At 39.5% G+C, this 21,164-nt stretch overlaps 2 protein-coding genes across 5 annotated transcripts; one reads left to right on the top strand and one right to left on the bottom strand.

Moving 5' to 3' along the window:
• The first annotated feature begins 537 nt into the window (after window positions 1-537).
• LCTL (lactase like) lies at window positions 538-9,534 on the top strand. 4 transcript variants are annotated; one of them, XM_009903936.2, is made up of 13 exons: window positions 538-681; window positions 1,237-1,397; window positions 2,305-2,392; window positions 3,007-3,113; window positions 3,404-3,532; window positions 4,472-4,567; window positions 5,379-5,433; window positions 5,525-5,686; window positions 6,420-6,694; window positions 7,048-7,174; window positions 7,831-8,030; window positions 8,595-8,658; window positions 9,419-9,534. In XM_009903936.2, the coding sequence occupies exons 1-13, from the start codon at window positions 558-560 to the stop codon at window positions 9,532-9,534; spliced, it is 1,704 nt and encodes a 567-aa protein (XP_009902238.2). In that variant the 5' UTR covers window positions 538-557. The 4 variants fall into 4 exon arrangements, with proteins under 4 accessions (XP_009902238.2, XP_054025014.1, XP_054025015.1 ...); XM_054169039.1 differs by having other exon boundaries at window positions 3,004-3,113; XM_054169040.1 differs by lacking the exons at window positions 538-681; window positions 1,237-1,397; window positions 2,305-2,392; ... (1 more) ...; window positions 7,831-8,030; window positions 8,595-8,658 and having other exon boundaries at window positions 3,443-3,532.
• Window positions 9,535-11,105: 1,571 nt separating this feature from the next.
• Window positions 11,106-19,583, bottom strand: ZWILCH (zwilch kinetochore protein). Its single transcript, XM_009903937.2, has 15 exons — window positions 19,486-19,583; window positions 18,985-19,181; window positions 18,464-18,543; window positions 17,551-17,706; window positions 17,247-17,318; window positions 16,819-16,912; window positions 15,941-15,996; window positions 15,691-15,793; window positions 14,778-14,857; window positions 13,947-14,103; window positions 13,474-13,502; window positions 12,945-13,081; window positions 12,546-12,641; window positions 12,343-12,461; window positions 11,106-11,479 (listed from the first exon to the last, which is right to left on the bottom strand). Exons 2-15 carry the CDS (start codon window positions 19,157-19,159, stop codon window positions 11,388-11,390), a joined length of 1,446 nt encoding a protein of 481 aa, XP_009902239.1. The 5' UTR covers window positions 19,160-19,181; window positions 19,486-19,583; the 3' UTR covers window positions 11,106-11,387.
• Between the last annotated feature and the right edge of the window lie 1,581 nt (window positions 19,584-21,164).

The raw sequence follows: 21,164 nt of genomic DNA, 5'->3' as shown, positions 1-21,164 counted from the left end.
ATCCCATCAATAGTTTCACCTGATTTAGCAGTTTAAAACTTAGTGCATACACAGTAGCACTAAAATCAATGCTGAATAACAGCAACATCCTCAAGACAGAAGCTGTAATCTATTAGAACTGTAACAACTGCAAGTATTCATTTTCCTTTTCAACTTCCACAAGGTTTCTTTTCAGTAGGTATTTAGATAGCAAGATGCTAGCAGCATGATCACTTTCCTTTCTTGCTCTCACTAGTAACCACTCTTTACAGGAACAGTTTGAAATCCAGAATAAAATAGCTACCAACAAAAAGACTTTTTGAATATGGTCAAAGATGAGCAGCATTATATAAAAGATGCAGTTAGAATTCTGCTCTTTGTTCTTCTCTCACTTTCATCGTCTGCCAGAAGCTGCATTTCCACTTAACCCAAACTCTGCTTTTAGCCTTCAATGAAAATTGGGTGGGAAAAATAAGCTTTTGCCTTTTGCTCGCCTTCAGCCTGCTCTGTAGAGTGGCAGTCCTTGACAATGCTCTTCTATTTTTCAGGTGGGAACTTGCAGAGGACACTTGGCAGCAATGAAGACTCGTATTTTGGGAACATGGTACATGCTTGTGCTGGTAATACATCTGAACACAGCTGAGGATTTCCAGTGGACAAAGAATAATCCAGGCTCTTTCTATTATGGCACCTTTCCAGCTGGTACTTTTAAATACAGTTCATTGTGGGTTTCATAGTGGTCTAGATCCACCTGTGTGTTTGCATAAAGCAGTTACCAAAACCTTTTCCTTGTCCTTTCAGGCAAATAGCAGAAACAAAAATTCAGGCTCTTACAGAACACAGTAAAATTGTGATTGATTTTTTTTATATATATATATATATATATATATATGTAAGAGCAGGCAGAAATTATGTGGAAGCTTGACTTTTTTGTTGTTTATTTCTTTTCCTTGCAGAAGGGTAATTCTGCCAAGCTATCACTGCACTACCTCAGCACTGTAAAATACCACTAACAAGGTTTCATCTATGAAAGTAGATTCCTTTACAGAAAAGGACACCTGTAGTCTAGACCACATTTTCACAGTTCTTTTATATGTACTACTAAAGTAGAAATCATCAGCTTCTCGTTCAGCAGACATGGAATCACACCCCTCACACCAAGCTATGCAGCTCTGAAGGTGTAGCAATTGCTTTTTCATACCAAAATTCAGTCCAGCTTTGCAGGAAAACATTGAAATCCTAACTTTTTACCTTTAGGTTTTTTGTGGGGTGTCGGAAGCTCTGCATACCAGACTGAAGGGGCCTGGGACAAAGATGGGAAAGGACCAAGTATCTGGGATGCTTTTACTCACCAGAAAGGGAAAGTATTCAGAAACGAGACGGGAGATTCAGCGTGTGATGGATATTACAAAGTCAAGGTACCATTAGCGAGGAACCATTCCTCTGGAAACATTCTGCAGTGATTTCCTGATACTGATTTCCCATTTTGAAATAACAGCAAAGATAAAATGCTTGAATTGCTCTATGATTGCAAAATGAGTTGTTAAATGAGTTGCTGTCATTTAACACAGAAAGCCAAGGGATGATATTCTCTGTTAGTTCTGTAAATTCTTCTTCCCTAATAATCTCAGAGAATCAGTAATACCACAGAATTCCCTAAAATACATTTCTCTTTTTCCTCAAATCCTGTGTTCAGTTTTGAGACCCTTATTGCAAGAAGGACATTGAGGTGCTGCAGCATGTCCAGAGAAGAGCAACAGAGCTGGTAAAGGGTCTGGCAAAAAAGTCTTGTGAGGAGCAGCTGAGAGAACTGGGGTTGTTTAGTCTGGAGAAATGGAGGCTGAGAGGAGACCTCATTGCTCTCTACAACTCCCTGAAAGGAGGTTGGAGTGAGGTGGGAGTTGGTCTCTAACTCCAGTATAAGACAGTTAAAGGCAAGCCTGTGTAATCCTGGTTTTGTGCCTAAGATGAAGTGTTTGAGTTCAAGATCTACAGGCTCACACTGTATTTTAAAGCACACACATTACAAATTATGATGTAACTATAACTGTGCTGCAGAATACCACAGCTCATCTTTCTGTCCTATCTTTGATGGTGAAAACATTCAGTTCCCATGGCTGTTAATACAAAACATTACAGAAATGAAGAAAAACAACGGTTCAGAATAAGTACACAAGTAGAGCCATCAGCTCAAAGCAAATGGCAAAAAGTAACTGCTGGAATCCTCTTTTCTGCAACTCTTCTGTTGAGGTTTTGCACTCAGGACTACTTAAGACAAATGTGTAACTGAAGAGTTGCTCTGCTGATTGCATTTTCTTTACACAGGATGACATTCAGTTACTAAAGGAGCTGAAAGTTAATCACTATTTGTTCTCTATCTCATGGCCTCGGATCATGCCCACTGGCATCAAAAGTAAGCATAACCATTCTACTGTCTTCTTACTGCTATTAGCAGGAAAGTGATTTTACTTGGGAGTACACAAGGACAGGCTGAGTTGGGTTTGTTCAGCCTGGAGAAGAAAAGGCTCCAGAAGACCTTCTGGTGGCCTTTAAGGATTTAAAGGGGCTGAGAAGAAAGCTGTGCACAGACTTTTGAGCAGGGTCTGTTATGACATGACAAAGTATGATGGTTTGAACTAAATGAGGGAGATTGAGACTGGAGAGAAGGAAGAAATCTTTGACCTTGAGAGTGGTAAGACCCTGGCCCAGAGAGGTGGGAGATACACCATCCCTGGAAAAATTCCAGGTCGGGTTGTCTGGGGCTCTCTGCAACCTGCTCTAGTTGCAGATGTCCCTGCTGGCTGCAGGGGGTTTAGACTAGATGACATGGGAAAGCCTTCCTTCCAACCCAAACCACTCTATGAATTCTATACCATAGTTGTTTAACATGACTGCTAAATATGTTCCTGGGATTTTTGTCTGCAGAACAGAGTGCAACCATTACACATCCATCACTGTAATGTAAAACTCCTTGATTAAAGTTTTTAGCAGTCCAGGTAATTTCTCTTGTGTGTCTTTCATCAGCAGAGCAACTGAATGAGAAGGGAATACAGTTCTACAATGACACAATTAATAGTCTTCTGGAAAATGACATTATCCCTATTGTGAGCCTCTACCACTGGGATCTGCCACAGGTTAGGCAGCATTTAAATTACTGAAATGCCTTAATATAAATGCTGCTGAGAGGAAATTTACTTCTACATTTAAGGACTGTGTGTACTTTAGAAAAATGCTTAAAGATGCTTGCATGCATTTAAGTGTGTTTATCTCCAATTCATTTGCATTTTATATACATTGAAGCTTATATACAATGAAGCTTTGAATAATCTCCTTCTAAGCTACAGAAATATAAGACCAAGTCTCTGTTAACAGGCAGATGAAACTTAAATCACATTACTGAATCCTGAAATTCTTCTTTATGAAGGTTCTCCAGGAAAAGTATGGTGGCTGGCAAAATATAAGCATGATCAATTATTTTAATGATTATGCAAATCTGTGCTTTGAGAAGTTTGGCGATCGTGTGAAACACTGGATTACTTTTAGCAATCCTTGGGTAAGTTATCAATGTTTTCCTTCCAGTCACTCCCATTACACTTCTCTGTTCCAAACATTCTGTGGAAGTGACACTACAGAGAAATAAATTCAGAATTAGAATGGGAGAGAGAAAAGAGAGGCTTATGCCATTCATCTTTGTGCTCAAAATCTCAGCAGCCAGATTCAAGAATCCTCAGCACAAGAAGTATATGGACTTGTTGGAGCAGGACTAGAGGCCACAACAGTGATGGGAGGGCTGGAGCCCCTGTGCTTTGAGGACAGGCTGAGAGTTGGGGTTGTTCAGCCTGGAGAACAGAAGGTTCCAGAGGGGCCTTCTCGTGGCCTTTCAGGACTTAAAGGGGCTGAGAAGAATGCTGGGGGCAGACTGTTGAGCAGGGGCTGTTGTGACAGAAGAAGGGGTGATCATTTGAACTAAAAGGGGCAGATCCAGACTGGAGAGAAGGAAGAAATGTTTGACACAGGGTGGTGAGACCCTGGCACAGGTTTCCCATAGAGGTGGTAGATGCCCCATCCCTGGAAGCATTCCAGGTCAGGTTGTTTGGGGCTCTGAGCATCCCAATCTAGCTGAAGATATTCCTGCTAACTGAAAGGGGGTTGGACTAGATGAGCTTTAAAGATCCCTTCTGCACAACAGCAAAGTTTTAAGATATGAGAGGTAGAGAGTTACAAATGACCCTTTTTCATCAGGTAACAGCATGCTGGTGAGTCAGTCCACTAATGCTAGTTACCAACACATTGCTTCCAGCAAACCACAGCATCTTACCTAGCAAGCAGTCAGGTAGCAGATAGGAGCCAAGCAGAGGGGAAGGAAAGAGGGGCCCGGAAAGAGATTGAGCTAGCCACAGACCGTGCAGAAGAGCACAGGATCCAAGTCCATAGGATGGCAGAAAATTTCTTAGCTCTGCTGTTCAGAGAGTAACTAACTCTGTGTTTGTAGGCAGTTGCTGAGAAGGGTTATGAAACGGGAGAACACGCACCTGGACTGAAGCTTGGTGGATGCGGAGCATACAAAGCAGCACACCATATAATTAAAGTAAAATTATGTGTGGATTAAGGCTTTTTAGCAGATAATTAAGTTTTTCTGATTCTGCTCTTCAAGCAGAAATACAGTTTTGCAATGTTTTAATTTCCAACTTGCATATCAAAATGATCACCTGTTTAAAAACAACCACAGAGTCTTCAGGTGCTCCAGGAGATGCCAGGTGCTTGTTGTGACACTGCTGCAACAACTTAAATTTCCCCTTGTTATTGAAGTTTCTTTTACAGTATGTTTCAAGTTGATTGAATAAGAAAACATCTAGAAACAAGGAGTAAAAGCCTGACCTGCTGTTCCAGTGAGACACTGGAATGGGTTGCCCAGAGAAGTTGTGGACACCTCATCTCTGGGAGTGTTTACAATCAAGTTGGATGAGGCTTTCAGCAACCTGATCTAGTGGAATGTGTCCCTGCCCATGGCAGCAGGGTTGAAGTGAGATGATCCTTAAGGTCCCTTCCAACTCAAACCATTCTATGATTCTATGAAATTAACTTCAATTTGGCAAGTGACTTCAGTAAGCCTGGCTCTTATAAAAATAAACTTTGTTTTGCCTGAATACATTAGGCAAAGACACCCAAAGAACGCTGCTAAATGCTGCATATAACAGCCCGGAATTTAGGGAAAGAATCTTGTATAAATGCTTTTTTGACCCCTTATATGAATTGAAAGCTTCCACAATACACACAAAAAGGATTATGTCATGTTTTCAGACACCCCTTAGTGCAAAAAACTGTTCTTCATCTTCACTGGCTTTCTCTGCCATGGCATAACAGATTAAAATGTGCATAGGATTGATTTTAACTTACAGACTCATGCAAAGGTCTGGCACTCTTACAACACCACGTGGCGCAGTGAGCAGCAAGGTAAGGAGGACTCACTTTATAGTTATGCTTCTCTTTATATTAAGGGCTTAAAGATTAGGCACAGACTGCAGATTTGTCACTGTGTTTCAAGGTATGGTTGGAATTTCCTTAACTAGTGGTTGGGGTGAACCTGTTGATCCGCACAACCAAACAGATCGAGATGCTGCTGAAAGATACATTCAGTTCCACTTGGGATGGTTTGCAAACCCCATTTACAGAGGAGACTATCCAGAAGTCATGAAGAATTATGTAGGTAAGTCTCAGTAACCCACTGCAATGTGAATAAATTACACACTCCCAGCACATCACAACAGAACAGCCCCTGTCCCTGTCCCATGTACAGTTTAGTCAGGTATGAGGACACAATAAATGTCCTGTGAGTTAGACACAGCTCCTGAGCAGTTTGGGGGACACAGCAGAACCAAAGGGCTGAGCTGCTGTTGAGCTGCACATCTCAGTGCTCCACACCAGAAAAGCAGCAGCTACCTCTCTTTTCAGCCATAGCCCATTTTTAGTGGCCAAATCAAGAGTTGTTTAATCTTTGTCTTGGTTTGCCACCTAAGGATTCAGATATTTTTCACCACAAACACATGTATTTCTACAGGGTTCCACTATCTTTGTTTCTCAGCATGAAGAAGACAGGCAATGTGCCCAGCAGCAAAGCATCTCTGTTTTTGTCATATTCCATTTCCAAGCATTCTGTTGCTATTTATCATGCTCTTTGGGACTAAAAACCTCACCCAAACAAAAAAGAAACACCGAAAAACCAAACAAAACCAAATCAAACACACACTTTATTTCATTGTCTTCTCCCTGAACTGTTCCCAACTCCTCTAAACTGATAGGGTGAACGGTTATTTCATCATGAAAAAAGTAATCAAACTAACCTGTCCTCTATGCTAAAATCAGGGAAATTTTATTGGTGAGGTAAAGAAAACCAATTTCTGTAGTTTTCAGAAGTATGTTTCCTATAATTATTTTGATAGGTAGGAAGAGTGCCCAGCAGGGCCTGGGGACATCAAGATTGCCAACTTTCTCAGTGCAAGAGAAAGCCTACATTAAAGGCACATCGGATTTCCTGGGAATAGGTCACTTTACTACTCGTTATGTCCTACAGAAGAGCTTTCCCTTTCTGCAAGTGTCCAGTTACCACACTGACCCTGATTTGGCTGAACTGGTGGATCCAAAATGGCCAGCTCCAGGACCTAAATGGTTATATTCTGTGCCTTGGGGAGTCAGAAGATTACTCAACTTCATTAAGGTGATTACAAGAGCAAATCTTTAAAGAGATGTGATCAAAATGTCTGGTTGCATGCAGAAGCTGCAGGGGAAGCACTTCTACTGTTTCACATTTTCAAGTTTCACCTATGTAGTGTCATAGGGGATGTTTCTTTGCCAAACTACCTACCTTAATTTCAGTTCAGAAAACTGCAGAATTGAGTATTTTTTCAATAAAACCTGTAGTTCCATTCCTAGTTACACATTTCTCTTACTAAAGGTAACCAAGTAAATCTAGGAAATTGCTGTTAATGCATTTTACTAAGAATATCCTGTTCTGTCAAAACAAGATGATTGTGCTGATACAAGCCAATCTAAAACTCTCTTTGCCTGCAGACCCAGTATGGGAACCCTCTCATTTATGTGACAGAGAATGGAGTTGCTGAAAAGGTGCAGTGCAGCCAGCTGTGTGATGAGTGGCGGATAGAGTACCTGAGAGGATATACTAATGAAATACTGAAAGGTAACTGGGGAAAAAAAAAGTCCTTAAAGTAAGTTTAGACTGGATTAGAAAGAAGTCCTTATCACTATGAGGGTAGAGAGACTCTGGAATAGGATGCCCAGGAAGGCTGTGGATGCCTCCCTCCTACGCGTGTTCAAGGCCTGGTCAGATGAGGCCTTGAGCAGCTGAGTCTAGTTGTGAGGTGTCCCTGCCCATGGTGGGGAGGTTGGAGTAGGTAGTATCTAAGGTCCCATCCAACCTGAGCCATTCTATGATGATGAATCTGTGATACTGTTTTCACCTTCCAATTATGTTTCAGTCTTGTAATTTATATGAGAAAAGACATAATTGCCACTGATCAAAATGGCAAACTAGACTAATGTTCACAGGAATGACAACCTAGCCTAACCCTAATAAATAACCTACATGAGATTTAATACTGTAATAGATCAGTTTCTACTTTCAGCAAGGGGAAACTGTACCTCATTTCCATTCTTGCAGAGCTCTAGTACCTCCAAGCTAAAGAGAACATTGCCAAAGAATCTATATTACTTTACACTTCATTTTTCTGTCCTCCTTTCCTTCTCTCTTTCTGTATAAAACAAACATACAAAGCCAAATAAGTATAACAAACAGAGGCAACAGGTTTAACAGAGTAATTTGTCTTCTGTTTACAGCTCTAAATGATGGTGTCAATGTCAAAGGCTATACTGCTTGGTCACTGCTAGATAAATTTGAATGGAACAAAGGCTTCTCTGAAAGATTTGGATTTTATCACATTGATTTTAAAAACAAGAACAAGCCACGATACCCAAAGGCATCTGCTGACTACTATAAAAAGATTATCAATGCAAATGGATTCCCAAATCCAAGAGAGGTGATGTCAATTGCTAATTTTCTTGGTTTATTTCTTCAGTGTATAGGCAAATATCACTTTGTGTTTGATGAAACAACTTGCCTGAATACAGGGCATCAGAGGGCACTTTGGTGCTGTAAATAAGGGAGGTGTTAAATACACAGACCTCCAGAGACAGAGGAAGTAGAGACAGCCTCAATTACTGTTTCCAAAGTATTTCACAAACTAATTAGCCTTAATGATATGATCAGAGGTTCTGAATCCTAAATTACCAGTGCTCTGCCTGATTTCTAGGCAGAAAATGACACCTATATCCTACCTTAGTAGAAAATAATGTGGGAGATGTTCTGTGCTTTGAAAAAGGTCATTAAACAGTTACCTATAAGAAACCTATAAGTTACCTATAAGCAAATCTATTTCACTGTAAAAAAAAATTCCAAAGAAGCTCACAGAAAACCATGTGTTTACAGAATAAAATAGTTTCAAGTCAACTGTAGTGGACAAATATTCAGGGACAGATGAAGTTGCTCTGAATGAGAGAGAGCATTGCAATCTAATAAAACTACTGCATATCAACCTTCCCAGGTGGCAAACTGGTATGACAAGGCCATGGACACTTGCTCTACCACACAGAAAGTCCTTGCTACAGGTAACAATCTGTTTTCTGTCTTGTTTTGTGAAGCTGTATTTCAGATTTTGGATTTCTCTGTGAATACTACTATTGGTAGGTCCTAGAAGCACCAGAGCTTTCATATACAAGCCTCTACAGAAAAATGTCTTTACTCCCTCCAGCTAAAATCTCTGTAGCTAAACAGATTAACTTTGGGTGGTAACGGAAAACACCAATTGAAAGATGAGATCAGTTCCACACAGTATAAAATGTCAAAGTCACGATGCCAACTTTATCCTACTTGGTCCCAGCTGCTAAGTTCTGTGTGAATTAACTGTGCTTACTGAACTCTTTGAGGCTTATCTGTGGAGCAAAACACTACAAAATAAAACACATTAAGTTTAAAAAGAGCTGCAATGCAATCATGAATAGGTGAAGCGCTTCTCAAGGATTTCTCTGACAATTCTAGTTTATACTTTTCCCTAACCAAGGGCAGACCACTGACAAGACACTGCATTAATTCAGAACATGCACAATTTGGCAGCCCTTTGTGCACTGACATAGCTTCAAAAGTTTGCCTTAGAAAGAAAGAAAAAAAAAGAAAAAAGAGGGAAAACTAACAAGATATGCTCCAGCTTTTGCAGACTTACTGAATTTTGTTTGCTGTTTTTGCCAACACTTAACAAAACAACTTTAGCCACTGATTCAAATAATCCTTAATCTGTTAACTCTTAAGTGAACAAGTAGTGCGTTCCAGAAGATGAAATTTCTTATGCATTACTCATTTCTCAAATTTTAGATTCCCTGATTACTCATATGGAAAAGGTGACAGAGATTGTTCTGCCTACAGTTTTTGCACTCTGCATACTCATCAGTATTGTCCTACTCGTACTCTACCTTCGAAACCACAGCTAAAACCCCGTGCTTGCACACAGCTTTACTGTGCATAATAAACAACATGCAACTGTTACACTGTATTGGTTAAAGCTGATCACAGATGCCTCTCTTTATACAACTGTAAAGGTAAAGTATTACTTTACCTCTCCACTCAGCACTTTTACAGGTTTTCTCTGTTCAGTTCCCCAAAAGAAAAATACAGTTATTTTTTTCTCTCAACATCCAAAGTCCATTTTCTTTCTGCATGAATTCCTACTAATTTTAAGCAGCAGATTTTGGTTTGGAAATTACTACGCATTTTGTTCACCAGAAAGCAGTTAGCTGACATTAAAGTGGCTCAGTCTTTCAAGTGACTAAAAGCTGTTTGCAAAGTCTGATTTCAGTCTGTTCAGACTTTTAATTATCATGTAAATGCCATTTGAAGAGAGACAGACACATGATTTTAAAACAAAGGAGGATTTAAATACTTCAAGGTAATTGCTTAAATGTAACTTATTATTTATGTCTAAAAGTTAGGATAACATGCACCTTGTTATTTAGGTGTGGAGAAGAATTATTTGAAGTGATTAACCCAAGATGACAACTGCTGAGTCAGATTTAAACCTAGGACTCTTCTCTAGTTTTGTTTACAGGGAGCTAGGTTTCCCTTTTATAACACACTGCACAGAAATGTGTATTACAAGCAATTGCAAAGTCCGAATTCCATGCACTTTTACTACAGGTAGCAGCAAGTTAAGTGCATGAGTATAAAAATTTCCTTCCAGATTCTCTGGCTGTATTGGCCTTCTGATATGCTTGAAATTATTCCTCTAAAGCAAAGCAAAACACAAGTTTCCTGTTTAGCTTGCACTGGATTTTCTGAATGCAGAGCAGCAGTATCTAAACCCAAAAAGACTTGGCTCTTAGCTTCTCTTCAAAACCTACCATTACACTGAGTTACTAAGACATAGTATTAGGAAAGGAATAACAAATATGATTTACTGAGGAGAAACCAGAAATGATAGAAATTTACAGCTTTCAAAAGGCATGAATATTAGAGTTTTCCTTATTCTTACTTACCAACAGCTAACAGTTTCTTTTATGCAAAATATTTCTATCTCAGATGATTTAATCAGCATATACTACACTATGTAATGGTTTAAAATTACACTGCCAAAACATTACAGGCACTAATCAACATCAGAACACACGCAGCTGCCATCCCAACATGTTGAAATGATTACACCCAGCCAATTTTGCTGAACATTTTTCTCAGAAAATTATGCCAAGTACCCAAGACAACACTGGTAAGATAGTTCACTTTGCAATTGAGGAGGGGAAAAAAAAAAATATTAATCTGAAGAGAAGAAAGAAGAATACCCAAGAATACTCCAAAATATAAACACAGGGACAAAGCAAATCAGCCTGCAGAAGTTCACAGCACCCTGGATGAACAGCTTTCCAAGTCTATCTGGACACTGGAACATCCCTTGACACCAGGAAGACATGTCAATATTGTTTGTGTTGGGTGAAGGCAATTCCCACTTTGAACAGTGTCTGATTGCATTCTTCATGAATAAAAATGAAATTCAGAACCCCAAAGTGCAGAACTTTATTGACTATTTGTAAATATATGAACAACAACAACAAAAAAATCTATTATTGCATAATAAATTAGACATTCAGAATTGCACATTTCTAAGCAAACTAGATGGGTACAGATGAATTACGGCCATGTATGTCACAATCCAAGCACACTAAAGCCAAAGAACTCTCTCTGATGTACTCTTCTTCAACTCAGAATATTTCTAAATGTACTGGTGGGACATAGATAGAACTGAGCTTTCCCTTTACTGTACCTTTCCAGTGCCTGCCTGCAGGGCTACATGCCTTTATATGAAATGCACCTGACTGCACCGAGCCATTGTAGTAAAATACTGCCTTTCTTCACTGCTTCCATTAACTGTGGAGTCAGAAAAGAGACCTGCACAGATCAAAAGAGAAAGATGTGATTAGCCACTAGTTTTAGAAAGGAGAAATCGCAGAGATTGGTTCATGTAGCAGCTTCCAGAACTGTTTTCCAATGGTCAGTTTTACAGAATGAGCACTTCTGTCATTCTGGTTTTGTCCTGAAAAGCTTTACCCTGTATCAAACCTCACCCCCAAAAGGCAATTTCTACACCAGTCTACATGCTTGATTCCTCCCCCTTCTCACAGGTTTTCACATGATCTACATTTGACTGCAGCAAGGCATGCCTTCTCTCCTTAGCATCTGCTTGCTTCCCTGACCAGACACCAGTTTTCACTAACAATTCCTCTTCAAATCCACCCTCAGACACACCAGCAAAGATTTTTAGAAATAAGATCATAGAATACATTGGGTTGGAAGCAACCTTCAAAGGTCATCTTGTCCAACCCTGCCTGCAGTCAGCATGAACATCTGCATCTACAGCTTGTTGCTCAGGGTCCCATCAAGTTTGACCTTGAATGTGTCCAGGGATAGGTTGTTCAGAGATGTGGTGGAGGCCCTGTTTCAGTGTTTCACTACCCTCATTGTGAAGACCTTCCTTGCTCCTTGTGGAGAACACTTAATTTTGTAATTTTTGGAACTATTAACTTAAAAAATTTAACTCAGCACAGGTCAGAAGGCAGCCAAGTTACCACTTCCTGGAAACTTTTTACATTATATAAACATAGCTTCACCCTTTTATTAAAAGACAAAATACTGTTTTGATTTTTGCTGAGGATTAAGTAGGAAAATATTCAGACCACTGAATCTAGTATAAAAACTGAGCTGGTTTGAAGCATATACTTCCATTATTTCCTCTTACCACACACACTCATTACCTGTACTGTCTGATGTCATATGGTCAACTGGAGAATTACTACTAACTTGCCATGTTGTTTTAACCTCCTTTGGTCCATGTCCACTACTTATTTCCACCTTCCATATTTCTGGGTGATCACTGAAATAATCAAATTATGGCAGAATTCAGTCAAGTACTCAGTCAGCTGAATTTCAGTGCTGCAGAGAGGGAAGTTTCTCTTACTTTTGGCAGAATTTTGTGACAAGAGCTGGTCTGATGGGCAGTTGAAACACATGCTTCTCATTTAGAGGGTTTTCCTTGTAATACTTCATGCAAATTCTACAATAAGAAGCAATTACTGATGTTATTTACAATTACAATCAATTTCACCAGTTACCAACTTTGTTTAGAGAAATGTTTGTGCAACACTCTGTAAACCTTGTGCAAAATTAACTATACTCTCAAATTTTATAGTTTCCTTTGGGTTTCAGTTTTAGTCACACAGCAAAAATCGAGCGGGAAGATCCAACTGCAGTCTCATTACAGCTGGCACTAAAGAGGGCTGCTTTGGGATTTTAAGAGTTTATCACAGCTATGGAAGAGAATCTATTTAAGATCAAGAAGCAAAAATGCAATAATTACTGTGTCAAAGGGAAGAGGTTCTCATGTTTAAACTGAAGCAAGACTGTACAGCTGACCATTATCTCCAGCATGTGGTGAAGCTTTTGAACACGATGAACTTGCTCTTGTAGATCTACTGACGTGGAAATGAAGTAATCCTGCAAGAATGAACAGCTTCTGCTTTTAACTGGACACTCAGCTTATTGAGACACAACACATTCTCAGAACACTAAAATCCTTTTCCTGATATTTTTGTGAAGCCGAAATTTTAAGAAGGGCTCAGTAGAGCCAGAACAAAGTTCCATGACGTCAAAGTATAACCAGTGGTTTGCTGACCTGCCTGACAATGACCCACATCAAATACCCAGGAAATTCTCTATGGATAAGGCAACAACATAATGACATTTCTGCTATCCATTGTTCCATCCTCATGATTTGCAATTCAGTTTCTCAGCTGATAGGAAGGATATGACTTGTATCCACCATCGCCTAAGTGTGCTTTACTTTATACTGCTTTCAGAATAGCAATAACAATAATAAAGCATCTCACCAAGCAGGTTAGGGTTGCAAGCTCCTGGCCTATACAATGAACAGGAAAACAAAAAGATAAAATTAAGATTTACTACACAGGGTCAGATGAAATACAAGCAACATCCATAAAGGAAGAAACAGAAAGAGCATGAGGGTTTTACTTTTTACACCTACAGCAAACAGATGCAACACCAAAAGAATCCACAGTTACCTAAATCTGTTATTTATTTTACTTGAAGTTCAATCTAAAGGTTCAGGTTTTTTTAATTGAATAAGAAATGCACATTATACAATCTACAATTACTCTGAATTGCTCTTTTTTCCATTTTGAAACTATATAGAGTTGAAAAGTAAATCACTAAAGAGTCTGGGAACAGCCCTTCAGTAAATGGGAGAAGAATTGAGATCAGAGTTACTAAAAACCTCATGTTTTCCTACATGGAATAACTTTTCTCTTGAATTTCTATCCAAGTTAGCAGATACTAGGCTTACCTATGAAAAAGTTGACATAATCCTTCTTCATCTTATCCAAACCAATCTCCAAGAGCATCTGAATTGGAGTGGTGCCAGTGAGGGAAACAACCTCTACCTTCCCATGGTAAGACTGTTGAATGAGTTTACTTAGCAAACTGCTGCTTCCCCTATGAATCTAAAAATTGGAAAAGTTTTCTTTGTGGTACAAAACATGATAAACATTGTTCAGAAGTAGGGAAATACTGCAGAGAGTCCAGCAAAGGCTATGAAGATGCTGAGGGAACTGGAGCCTCTCCATGAGGAGAAAAGGCTGAGACCCGGGGCTGTTGAGCCTGGAGGAGCAGTCTGAGAGGGAATCTTCTCAACGCTCAGCAAGAGATAGAGTTGGAGGCAAAAGGATGGGACCAGACTCTTTTCAGTGGTGCCCAGGGACAGAACAAGGAGCAATAAGCACAAACAGGAACCCAGGAGGTTACACCTAAAGGTAAGAAGAAACTTCTTTGGTGTGCATGGGCTTGAGCCCTGGAGGATGCTGCCCAGAAAGGTTATGGAATCGCCTCTAGAGAGATTCCAAACCTGCCCTGACATTGTGATCCTGGGCAAGCTACTGTGGGTGCCCCTGCTTTAGCAGGGAGGTTGGACTGGATGATCCCCAGAGGTCCCTTCCAACCCCCACCACACTGGGATTCTGTGAATTACAGCACCATGCAAACAGAGGCAAACTCTGACATGACAAATTAATGTAAAAGCAATACATCCCAGAAACAAGGGGCAGTTAAGGGACTGCAACAACATTCTACTTCAAACAACTCCGTAATTCAACAGTTATTGTGAAATCCAAATACATACCCAGGGCTGTATCTCCCCATGTTCCAGGGATTTTATGATCAGTGTGAAACACTCTACCAACTCCTGATAGGAACTGACACCTCAAGAAAAGAAAATTTCAGCATTTGATTTTCCAATCCAGGCTCCAGCTGTTAATTCAATAATACATGCAAGAATGAACCCCCCCATTTAAAGAACAAGAGCTGAAATGACAGATGGAGCTGCTTGGTGTTATATTAGTCATGTCAGGACTTTAAAAAGCTTATTCTAAAGAAACAATGATCAAAAGAGACTACAGAACTGCATGACTTGGAGAACAGCAGAGAGAGGGCCAAGCATTTTGCCTATATTCTCTCTATACACATTGAAGCTCAACACTTCATATAAATTTAACTATCTAGAATATGAACTCTTAGCATCTATCTATCCAATTAACTGCTCCCCAAGCAAGACAAAAGCCTCCACACATTCTGAAAATTAATAATAAGCAAGTGAAAATGTGTTTTACTGGAGGACTGTGAAGGGTCTTACAGAAATGATAATGTTTGTATGCAGCTTTCTCAACCCAAAAATTGTACTTTTGTTCTAGAAAGACCAAAATTGTCTAAAGTTTTCAGTTTTAGAGCAACTGAGTATTACTGATGGGTTAGTACCTGTTTTGATCAAATAAAACACAAAATCTCCTCACACATAAAACATTAATCTCCTGCTAGCTGTTGGTCTACCTAAATATACTGTAAAAAGTGAAGCGTCTCACAGAGCTAAAATGAGCTCTTTCAGAACAAGGCTACTGATAACAATTTTCTGAAGAGCTAATCAGTCCTTAAAACTCAGAAAAATTGTTATTCATTTCACTGAGAAAGTAAAATGCATACACAGAACAAAGAATTAAAGGGGAAAAAATATGGTGCAAATAAAATCATGCCACACTTACTTCTCATTTTGCACCACAATTGTTCAGCGAAGTCCAGGTCTCCTCGCTCAGTGAAGGCTGATGTGATTGAACTGTCCACTGCAGCAGTGTCACATTTGATTTTCTGAAAGAGTTTGACTCAAGTGAGAAAAGGATGCCTAAGACTTTAAGGCCTGATGAATTCTATTTCTCTCCAGAGATCAAAATGGGGTGCGCTGTTAATTTCTCCCCTTTATCCTAGAGAACCTACTGCACAGGGAAGCACACATACCTGTGTTCCACTCTGGTTTCCAGACACACAATATCCCTCAAGCTTCTTCTTTAAATCTAACAGAAAGGAAAATTAATTTTAGCATTATGAAAAAAACAAAACTCCATACCAAATCACCTGTACAAACCTCCTGGCACATCATAATTAAGAAATACACTGAGAGATGGCTGATAGAATTCATCCACTTTTAAATTGTTTTTACAGGGCAAGAATAACATCTGAAAGATAATTTCTCAGTATGTTTTATTCTAAGCTATACATTTCCCCCATATACATTTACTACATTTTGTTATCCATTTAGTTCCAAGCAATGGAGAGCAAGTGGTCCAGTAAGTGTCTCTGGGTTTCTTCCCCAGGTATTTGTCAGAGTTTTTATCTGTTTTATCTTTTGTCTTAGTCTTTATCTACATACTAAAACATTTTTAGATGCATTTGAAAATCCCTTGGTGCTTTCCTGCATCCAATTCTCTTTTTAGATTAGCTTTATAATATTTGAAATTTCTGACAGGGCACATTGTGCACAACAGTTTCCAGAAAGAATCAGTAATTTGGGATGCCTCATTTAAAATGTTATCAAAGTGTTTTTCACCACTAAAGGGACACTTCACACCTTCAGAATCTTATGTGCCTGTCAGGTAACTTGAAAGATGCATCCAGAACTCTCTCAAAGTGCTTTTTAAACGTATTGTGTCATTCTACAAAGGAAACAATTGTTGCTTTTACACAAGATGTTAGAAGAAACAAGAATTAGAGATGTACTGACTAACCTCTTTAACTGCTTTTTGCTATAGCCCAGAAATTAACATCTCTAATTCCAGTACATTTAAATTGTATGTGGAATTTTCTTTATCTCTCCCCATACAATAAGCAGAAATTACCAGTCAGAAATTGCTGGATCACATCAACAGCTGGTTCAGACTCCAGTGGTTCAGGCCATTCAGTCACACCTGTCTTCAAACCATCAGCCAAGGCCTTAAAGCAGCATGGAAACCAAACCAACACAAATTAGTTCTTGTCTGAGGTTCTGCATGTGTCACACTTCAAAATGTAGTTAACTGTTTCAAGAATCACACATCTCTCTCTGTACAGCTAACCATGAGCTTTGAAACCTCTAGAATTTCCTGGCTTTGCTGTTCCTGAGTTATCCCCTTTGTATTTCCTAAAGCTGAACTTTAAGTTTATTCTAAAACAACAGCTTAAAGTAATCTTTGCAACATCTGGTGGGGTTTTAAATAAAGTAAGTTATTACCACACAAAATCACTTTCCCATGTAAATCTGAAATTGGAATTTCTCACTTATACTCACAAGGAGAAACTGCAGTTCTCTGTACACCTGATACACAGGGCTCCTGGGGTCCCCAGGCTCCAGGGTGATGTTCTGAAAGTTCCAGAAGTTTATGTCAGTTTCAAACGTTACAAATTAGCAGTCCTAAAATTCTCCAGCACTGAAGTGCACATTAGCATCATTTATACTTTAGGTTATGAACACATTGTGTTGCTTATGTAAAGAACATCAAACACAAACATCAAGAGTCAAACTGATTTATCCATCACACAACTCATGGTACAAGCCCTGGGAAGAGTTTGACTGCTTTTTCTTCTTATCTTACCAGTGTGGCAGCTGAAATCAGTGGGGGTGTCTCCAGAATCTTATTCACAGTATTCCAGGTAAGATCAACATAAATATTGCTTACAGATTCTAAAATTGTGTCCTCTATTGCGGCAGCTCTGATAAGTTCATACTGAGCAAATCCTTTTGTTGTTACCTAGGATGAACAGATTATTCATCAAAAACACACCAAAACCTCCACAAGGTTGATTAATTGGTTTTAAAGGCATTTCACACACGGACAAAAAGGCTGAAGAGCAGACCAGGGCATTAAAACACAGGATGCTCAAATGGTACTTGCAAACAAACTATTAGTTTAAGAAGGACATTGAGACACTTGAGCGTGTCCAGAGAAGGGCAACAAGGCTGGTGAGAGGCCTTGAGCATAAGCCCTATGAGGAGAGGCTGAGGGAGCTGGGATTGTTTAGCCTGGAGAAGAGAAGGATAAGGGGCGACCTCATTGCCCTCTACAACTACCTGAAAGGTAATTGTAGACAGGAGGGGGTTGGTCTCTTCTCCCAGGCAACCAGCACCAGAACAAGGGGACACAGTCTCAAGCTGCACCAGGGGAGGTTTAGACTTGAGGTGAGGAGAAGGTTCTTCACTGAGCGAGTCGTTCGTCATTGGAATGTGCTGCCCAGGGAGGTGGTGGAGTCACCGTCCCTGAAGGTATTCAAGAGGAGACTGGACGTGGCACTTGGTGCCATGGTCTAGTCGTGAGGTCTGTCGAGACAGGTTGGACTTGATGATCCTTGGGGTCTCTTCCAACCTTAGTTATACTGTGATACTGTGATTACTACAGTCATATTAAGGTGAATTTCTAAATGGAATCCATAAAGCTTCCTAAAATCAGTTTCATAAATCCAAACCCCAAGTTTTCAAACTTAGATTGAAGATAGACCACAAAAACCTACAACAGATGAATGATGTCTCATTTTATGTTCTGTTTTGAGCTCCTCCAGGTTTGCAAAATGGGTTTTGTCAGCTGTAGGACCTAGGGAAGGAAAGAAGGTTAAGATTCAGACCCACATTTGGCACTTGAAAATAAATTTTAAAAACTCCATTGGGTCAAGTACAACTCGTGCTGTCCTTTAGGAAGCAGGCACTTTTCTTACATCCCTTCTGTTAAGAGCTGGTGTTAACACAGAAATGGTTACTAAGAGTCAGCATTTGCATAAGGAGTGGAGCAGCAGCAATTTACATTTGCTAAGTGAAGACAGGTTTGCACAGATAGTGCTGCTCTAAGTATCTTTCCCCCAAAATGGGTTGAAAATATATTTTCTCTTTTTTACCCCCCCAGCTCTTGTTTTTTAAAACCAAGGAATTACAAAGCAGCACCAAGACACACAAAGGACAAAGACAGCATCACTACATCAATATTCCCACATTTTAAAGCTTTCCTCACTGAATGTAATATACACCATTAAAACCTTACCATCATATGTAACCATATGTAAAGTGATCCCTGTGATTTTCTTTCCGGCTTTGAGAGGCTCAGCTCCAAGCCAACAAGTACGTTCAGGATCAGAAGCATCACACTTTATCCAGAGGGGCGGCAGCACAACCAGGTCATGGATCTTCAGATGGGTCATGTTTGGATTGTGGGCCATTGTATACAAGGAAATCAACTGCCTAGAAATATGAACAGGGAAAACAGATGATGCCAGAAAGGATGCCTAAATCTAACCCCTTACATAAAACTTAACTCCTAACTACCATGCTTTTTTAGCAGACATCAAACCATTTTACACAATAAATGCAGTATTACTCTGCAGGACTAAAATGTCCTCATTAAACCAATTAGTAATTTAATTTTAAGAGACTGAAAATATTACAGGTTCTGAATATGAAGACATACATAAAAGAGATGAACATGACAATGAAGAGGGGGATATGAAAAGTCCATTTAAAGGGAAAGCAGACCTTGGACACTTACTTTGCCCTTCTGACAGACAGAGACACTGGTCCAGAACTCTCCTTTGGTAAAAGCTCAGAGGCATAAATGTCATCATCTGTCTTTGACACTTCGAGTGAATCACTTTCTTCATTGTGTCTCTTTAAGTGAAAGCACAGGGAAGTTAAAAAATGCAAAGTATGTGAAGATCTTTGCTGGGCTTTCAGAAGTCTAGTTCACATTGAAAAAAAATTACTATCATGCACACTTACTGCTTTCTGCAAAATGTAGACAATATCACTTCCGTTCCAAAACCTTTCAAGGGGACTTTTGCAGCTGCCACCAATCAAACAAATCTCTACATCAGTCTGGAAAAACAAGAATCAAAACCAGAATTTCTAATACCCTTTATATAAAAGCTGCATTTCAGCAAATTTTTATAACAGAAATTTTAAACTTACTAAATGCCACAAAAAGTTTTCCAACCATTCCTGACTCTTAAATCTTTCTTACTTCAGGAAGAACGGTTACAGATGGAATGAAATCCGCTGTGAAAATGCAACAACTTTCAACTAACCAACACAGAATTACCTTATTAAAAATCAAGTTTTCTATGAGAAAACTGATGCCTTGCACGTGCCCCTTAGGCTGTTTGGCATCCTTAAGAATTCTTTGTGCTTTTCTACACAATATGAGTTTCTCTGAATGTTTCATGAGTGTGGTGGGTGGAAATTTCCCTCCCCAACATTCACTTTGCCAGACCAGCTCAGTGGGAAGCAAACAAAAGTTGGTCTCTTCTCCCAGGCAACAACCAACAGAACAAGAGGACACAGTCTCAAGCTGCACCAAGGGAGGTTTAGGCTGGATGTTAGGAAGTAGTTCTTCACAGAAAGAGCGATTTGCCATTGGAATGGGCTGCCCAGGGAGGTGGTGGAGTCACCATCACTGGAGGTGTTTAGGAAGAGACTGCATGAGGCACTTGGTGCCATGGTTTACTTAATTAGATGGTGTTGGGTGATGGGTTGGACTTGATGATCTCGAAGGCCTTTTCCAACCTGGTTAATTCTATTCTATTGTGTTTACAGGCAAAACTATAATCTACAATGGAATGCAATGAATATATACAAAATACACAGTATTTACAATATTTACAGATATTTACAATTAACAAACAGCACAAGAACCCCCCTGGTCTCTGAAGCTACTAGCTTCTCCTTTGTCTGCCCCACCCCCGGGCCAAAAAAAGAGAGGAAGGAGCAGAGAAAGTTGCTGTTACAGTTGACCAAAACAATGCAGCCATTGTTTTGAAGCAAGTTAGTATCTCCCCAGAGCAACAAAGCAAGAAGAGATGAGAAGAAGGAATTGTTTCAGTACAATCAGTCTTATGGTAGATAGCTCTCCAATTAAATTGTTTAGAATTACCTTTATTTTTCCTTTTTACACCCAACAGTGACTTATTTACATTTTACTACCTTTCTGCTCAAGATCTGTGACAAAAATTAAAGGCATAGCCTAAAACTACCACAATGAGAGTCCTAAACACAGGAGATATTAAACTCAAGCTGATTTTCAAGAATGAAGAATATCCATCTTCAGCTTTCCCATACACAGAGCAGCGTTGCTTCATTATTCACATCCAGTCTGTTTTTCACTTTTAAATGACTACCTACAAACTATTATCAGTCTTCTATAAATCCCAAGACTAATACAACTAAATTTTT

The sequence above is a fragment of the Dryobates pubescens genome, chromosome 17, assembly GCF_014839835.1.
Source record: "Dryobates pubescens isolate bDryPub1 chromosome 17, bDryPub1.pri, whole genome shotgun sequence".
NCBI lineage: Eukaryota > Metazoa > Chordata > Aves > Piciformes > Picidae > Dryobates > Dryobates pubescens.
This window is presented reverse-complemented; position numbering and strand designations above follow the sequence as displayed.

Bases quoted from the DNA above. Each gene is read 5' to 3' on its own strand.
- ZWILCH (XM_009903937.2), bottom strand. From the start codon at position 19,159: ATGGCCCACAATCCAAACATGACCCATCTGAAGATCCATGACCTGGTT. The intron at 13,503-13,946 runs GTAAGCCTAGTA...TTCATTGTATAG, and splicing joins TTATGTCAACTTTTTCATAG to GCCAGGAGCTTGCAACCCTA. The intron at 11,480-12,342 runs GTAATGAGTGTG...TGATCTGTGCAG, and splicing joins TATGACATCAGACAGTACAG to GTCTCTTTTCTGACTCCACA.
- LCTL (XM_054169039.1), top strand. From the start codon at position 558: ATGAAGACTCGTATTTTGGGAACATGGTACATGCTTGTGCTGGTAATA. The intron at 5,434-5,524 runs GTAAGGAGGACT...CTGTGTTTCAAG, and splicing joins GTGGCGCAGTGAGCAGCAAG to GTATGGTTGGAATTTCCTTA. The intron at 5,687-6,419 runs GTAAGTCTCAGT...TTATTTTGATAG, and splicing joins AGTCATGAAGAATTATGTAG to GTAGGAAGAGTGCCCAGCAG.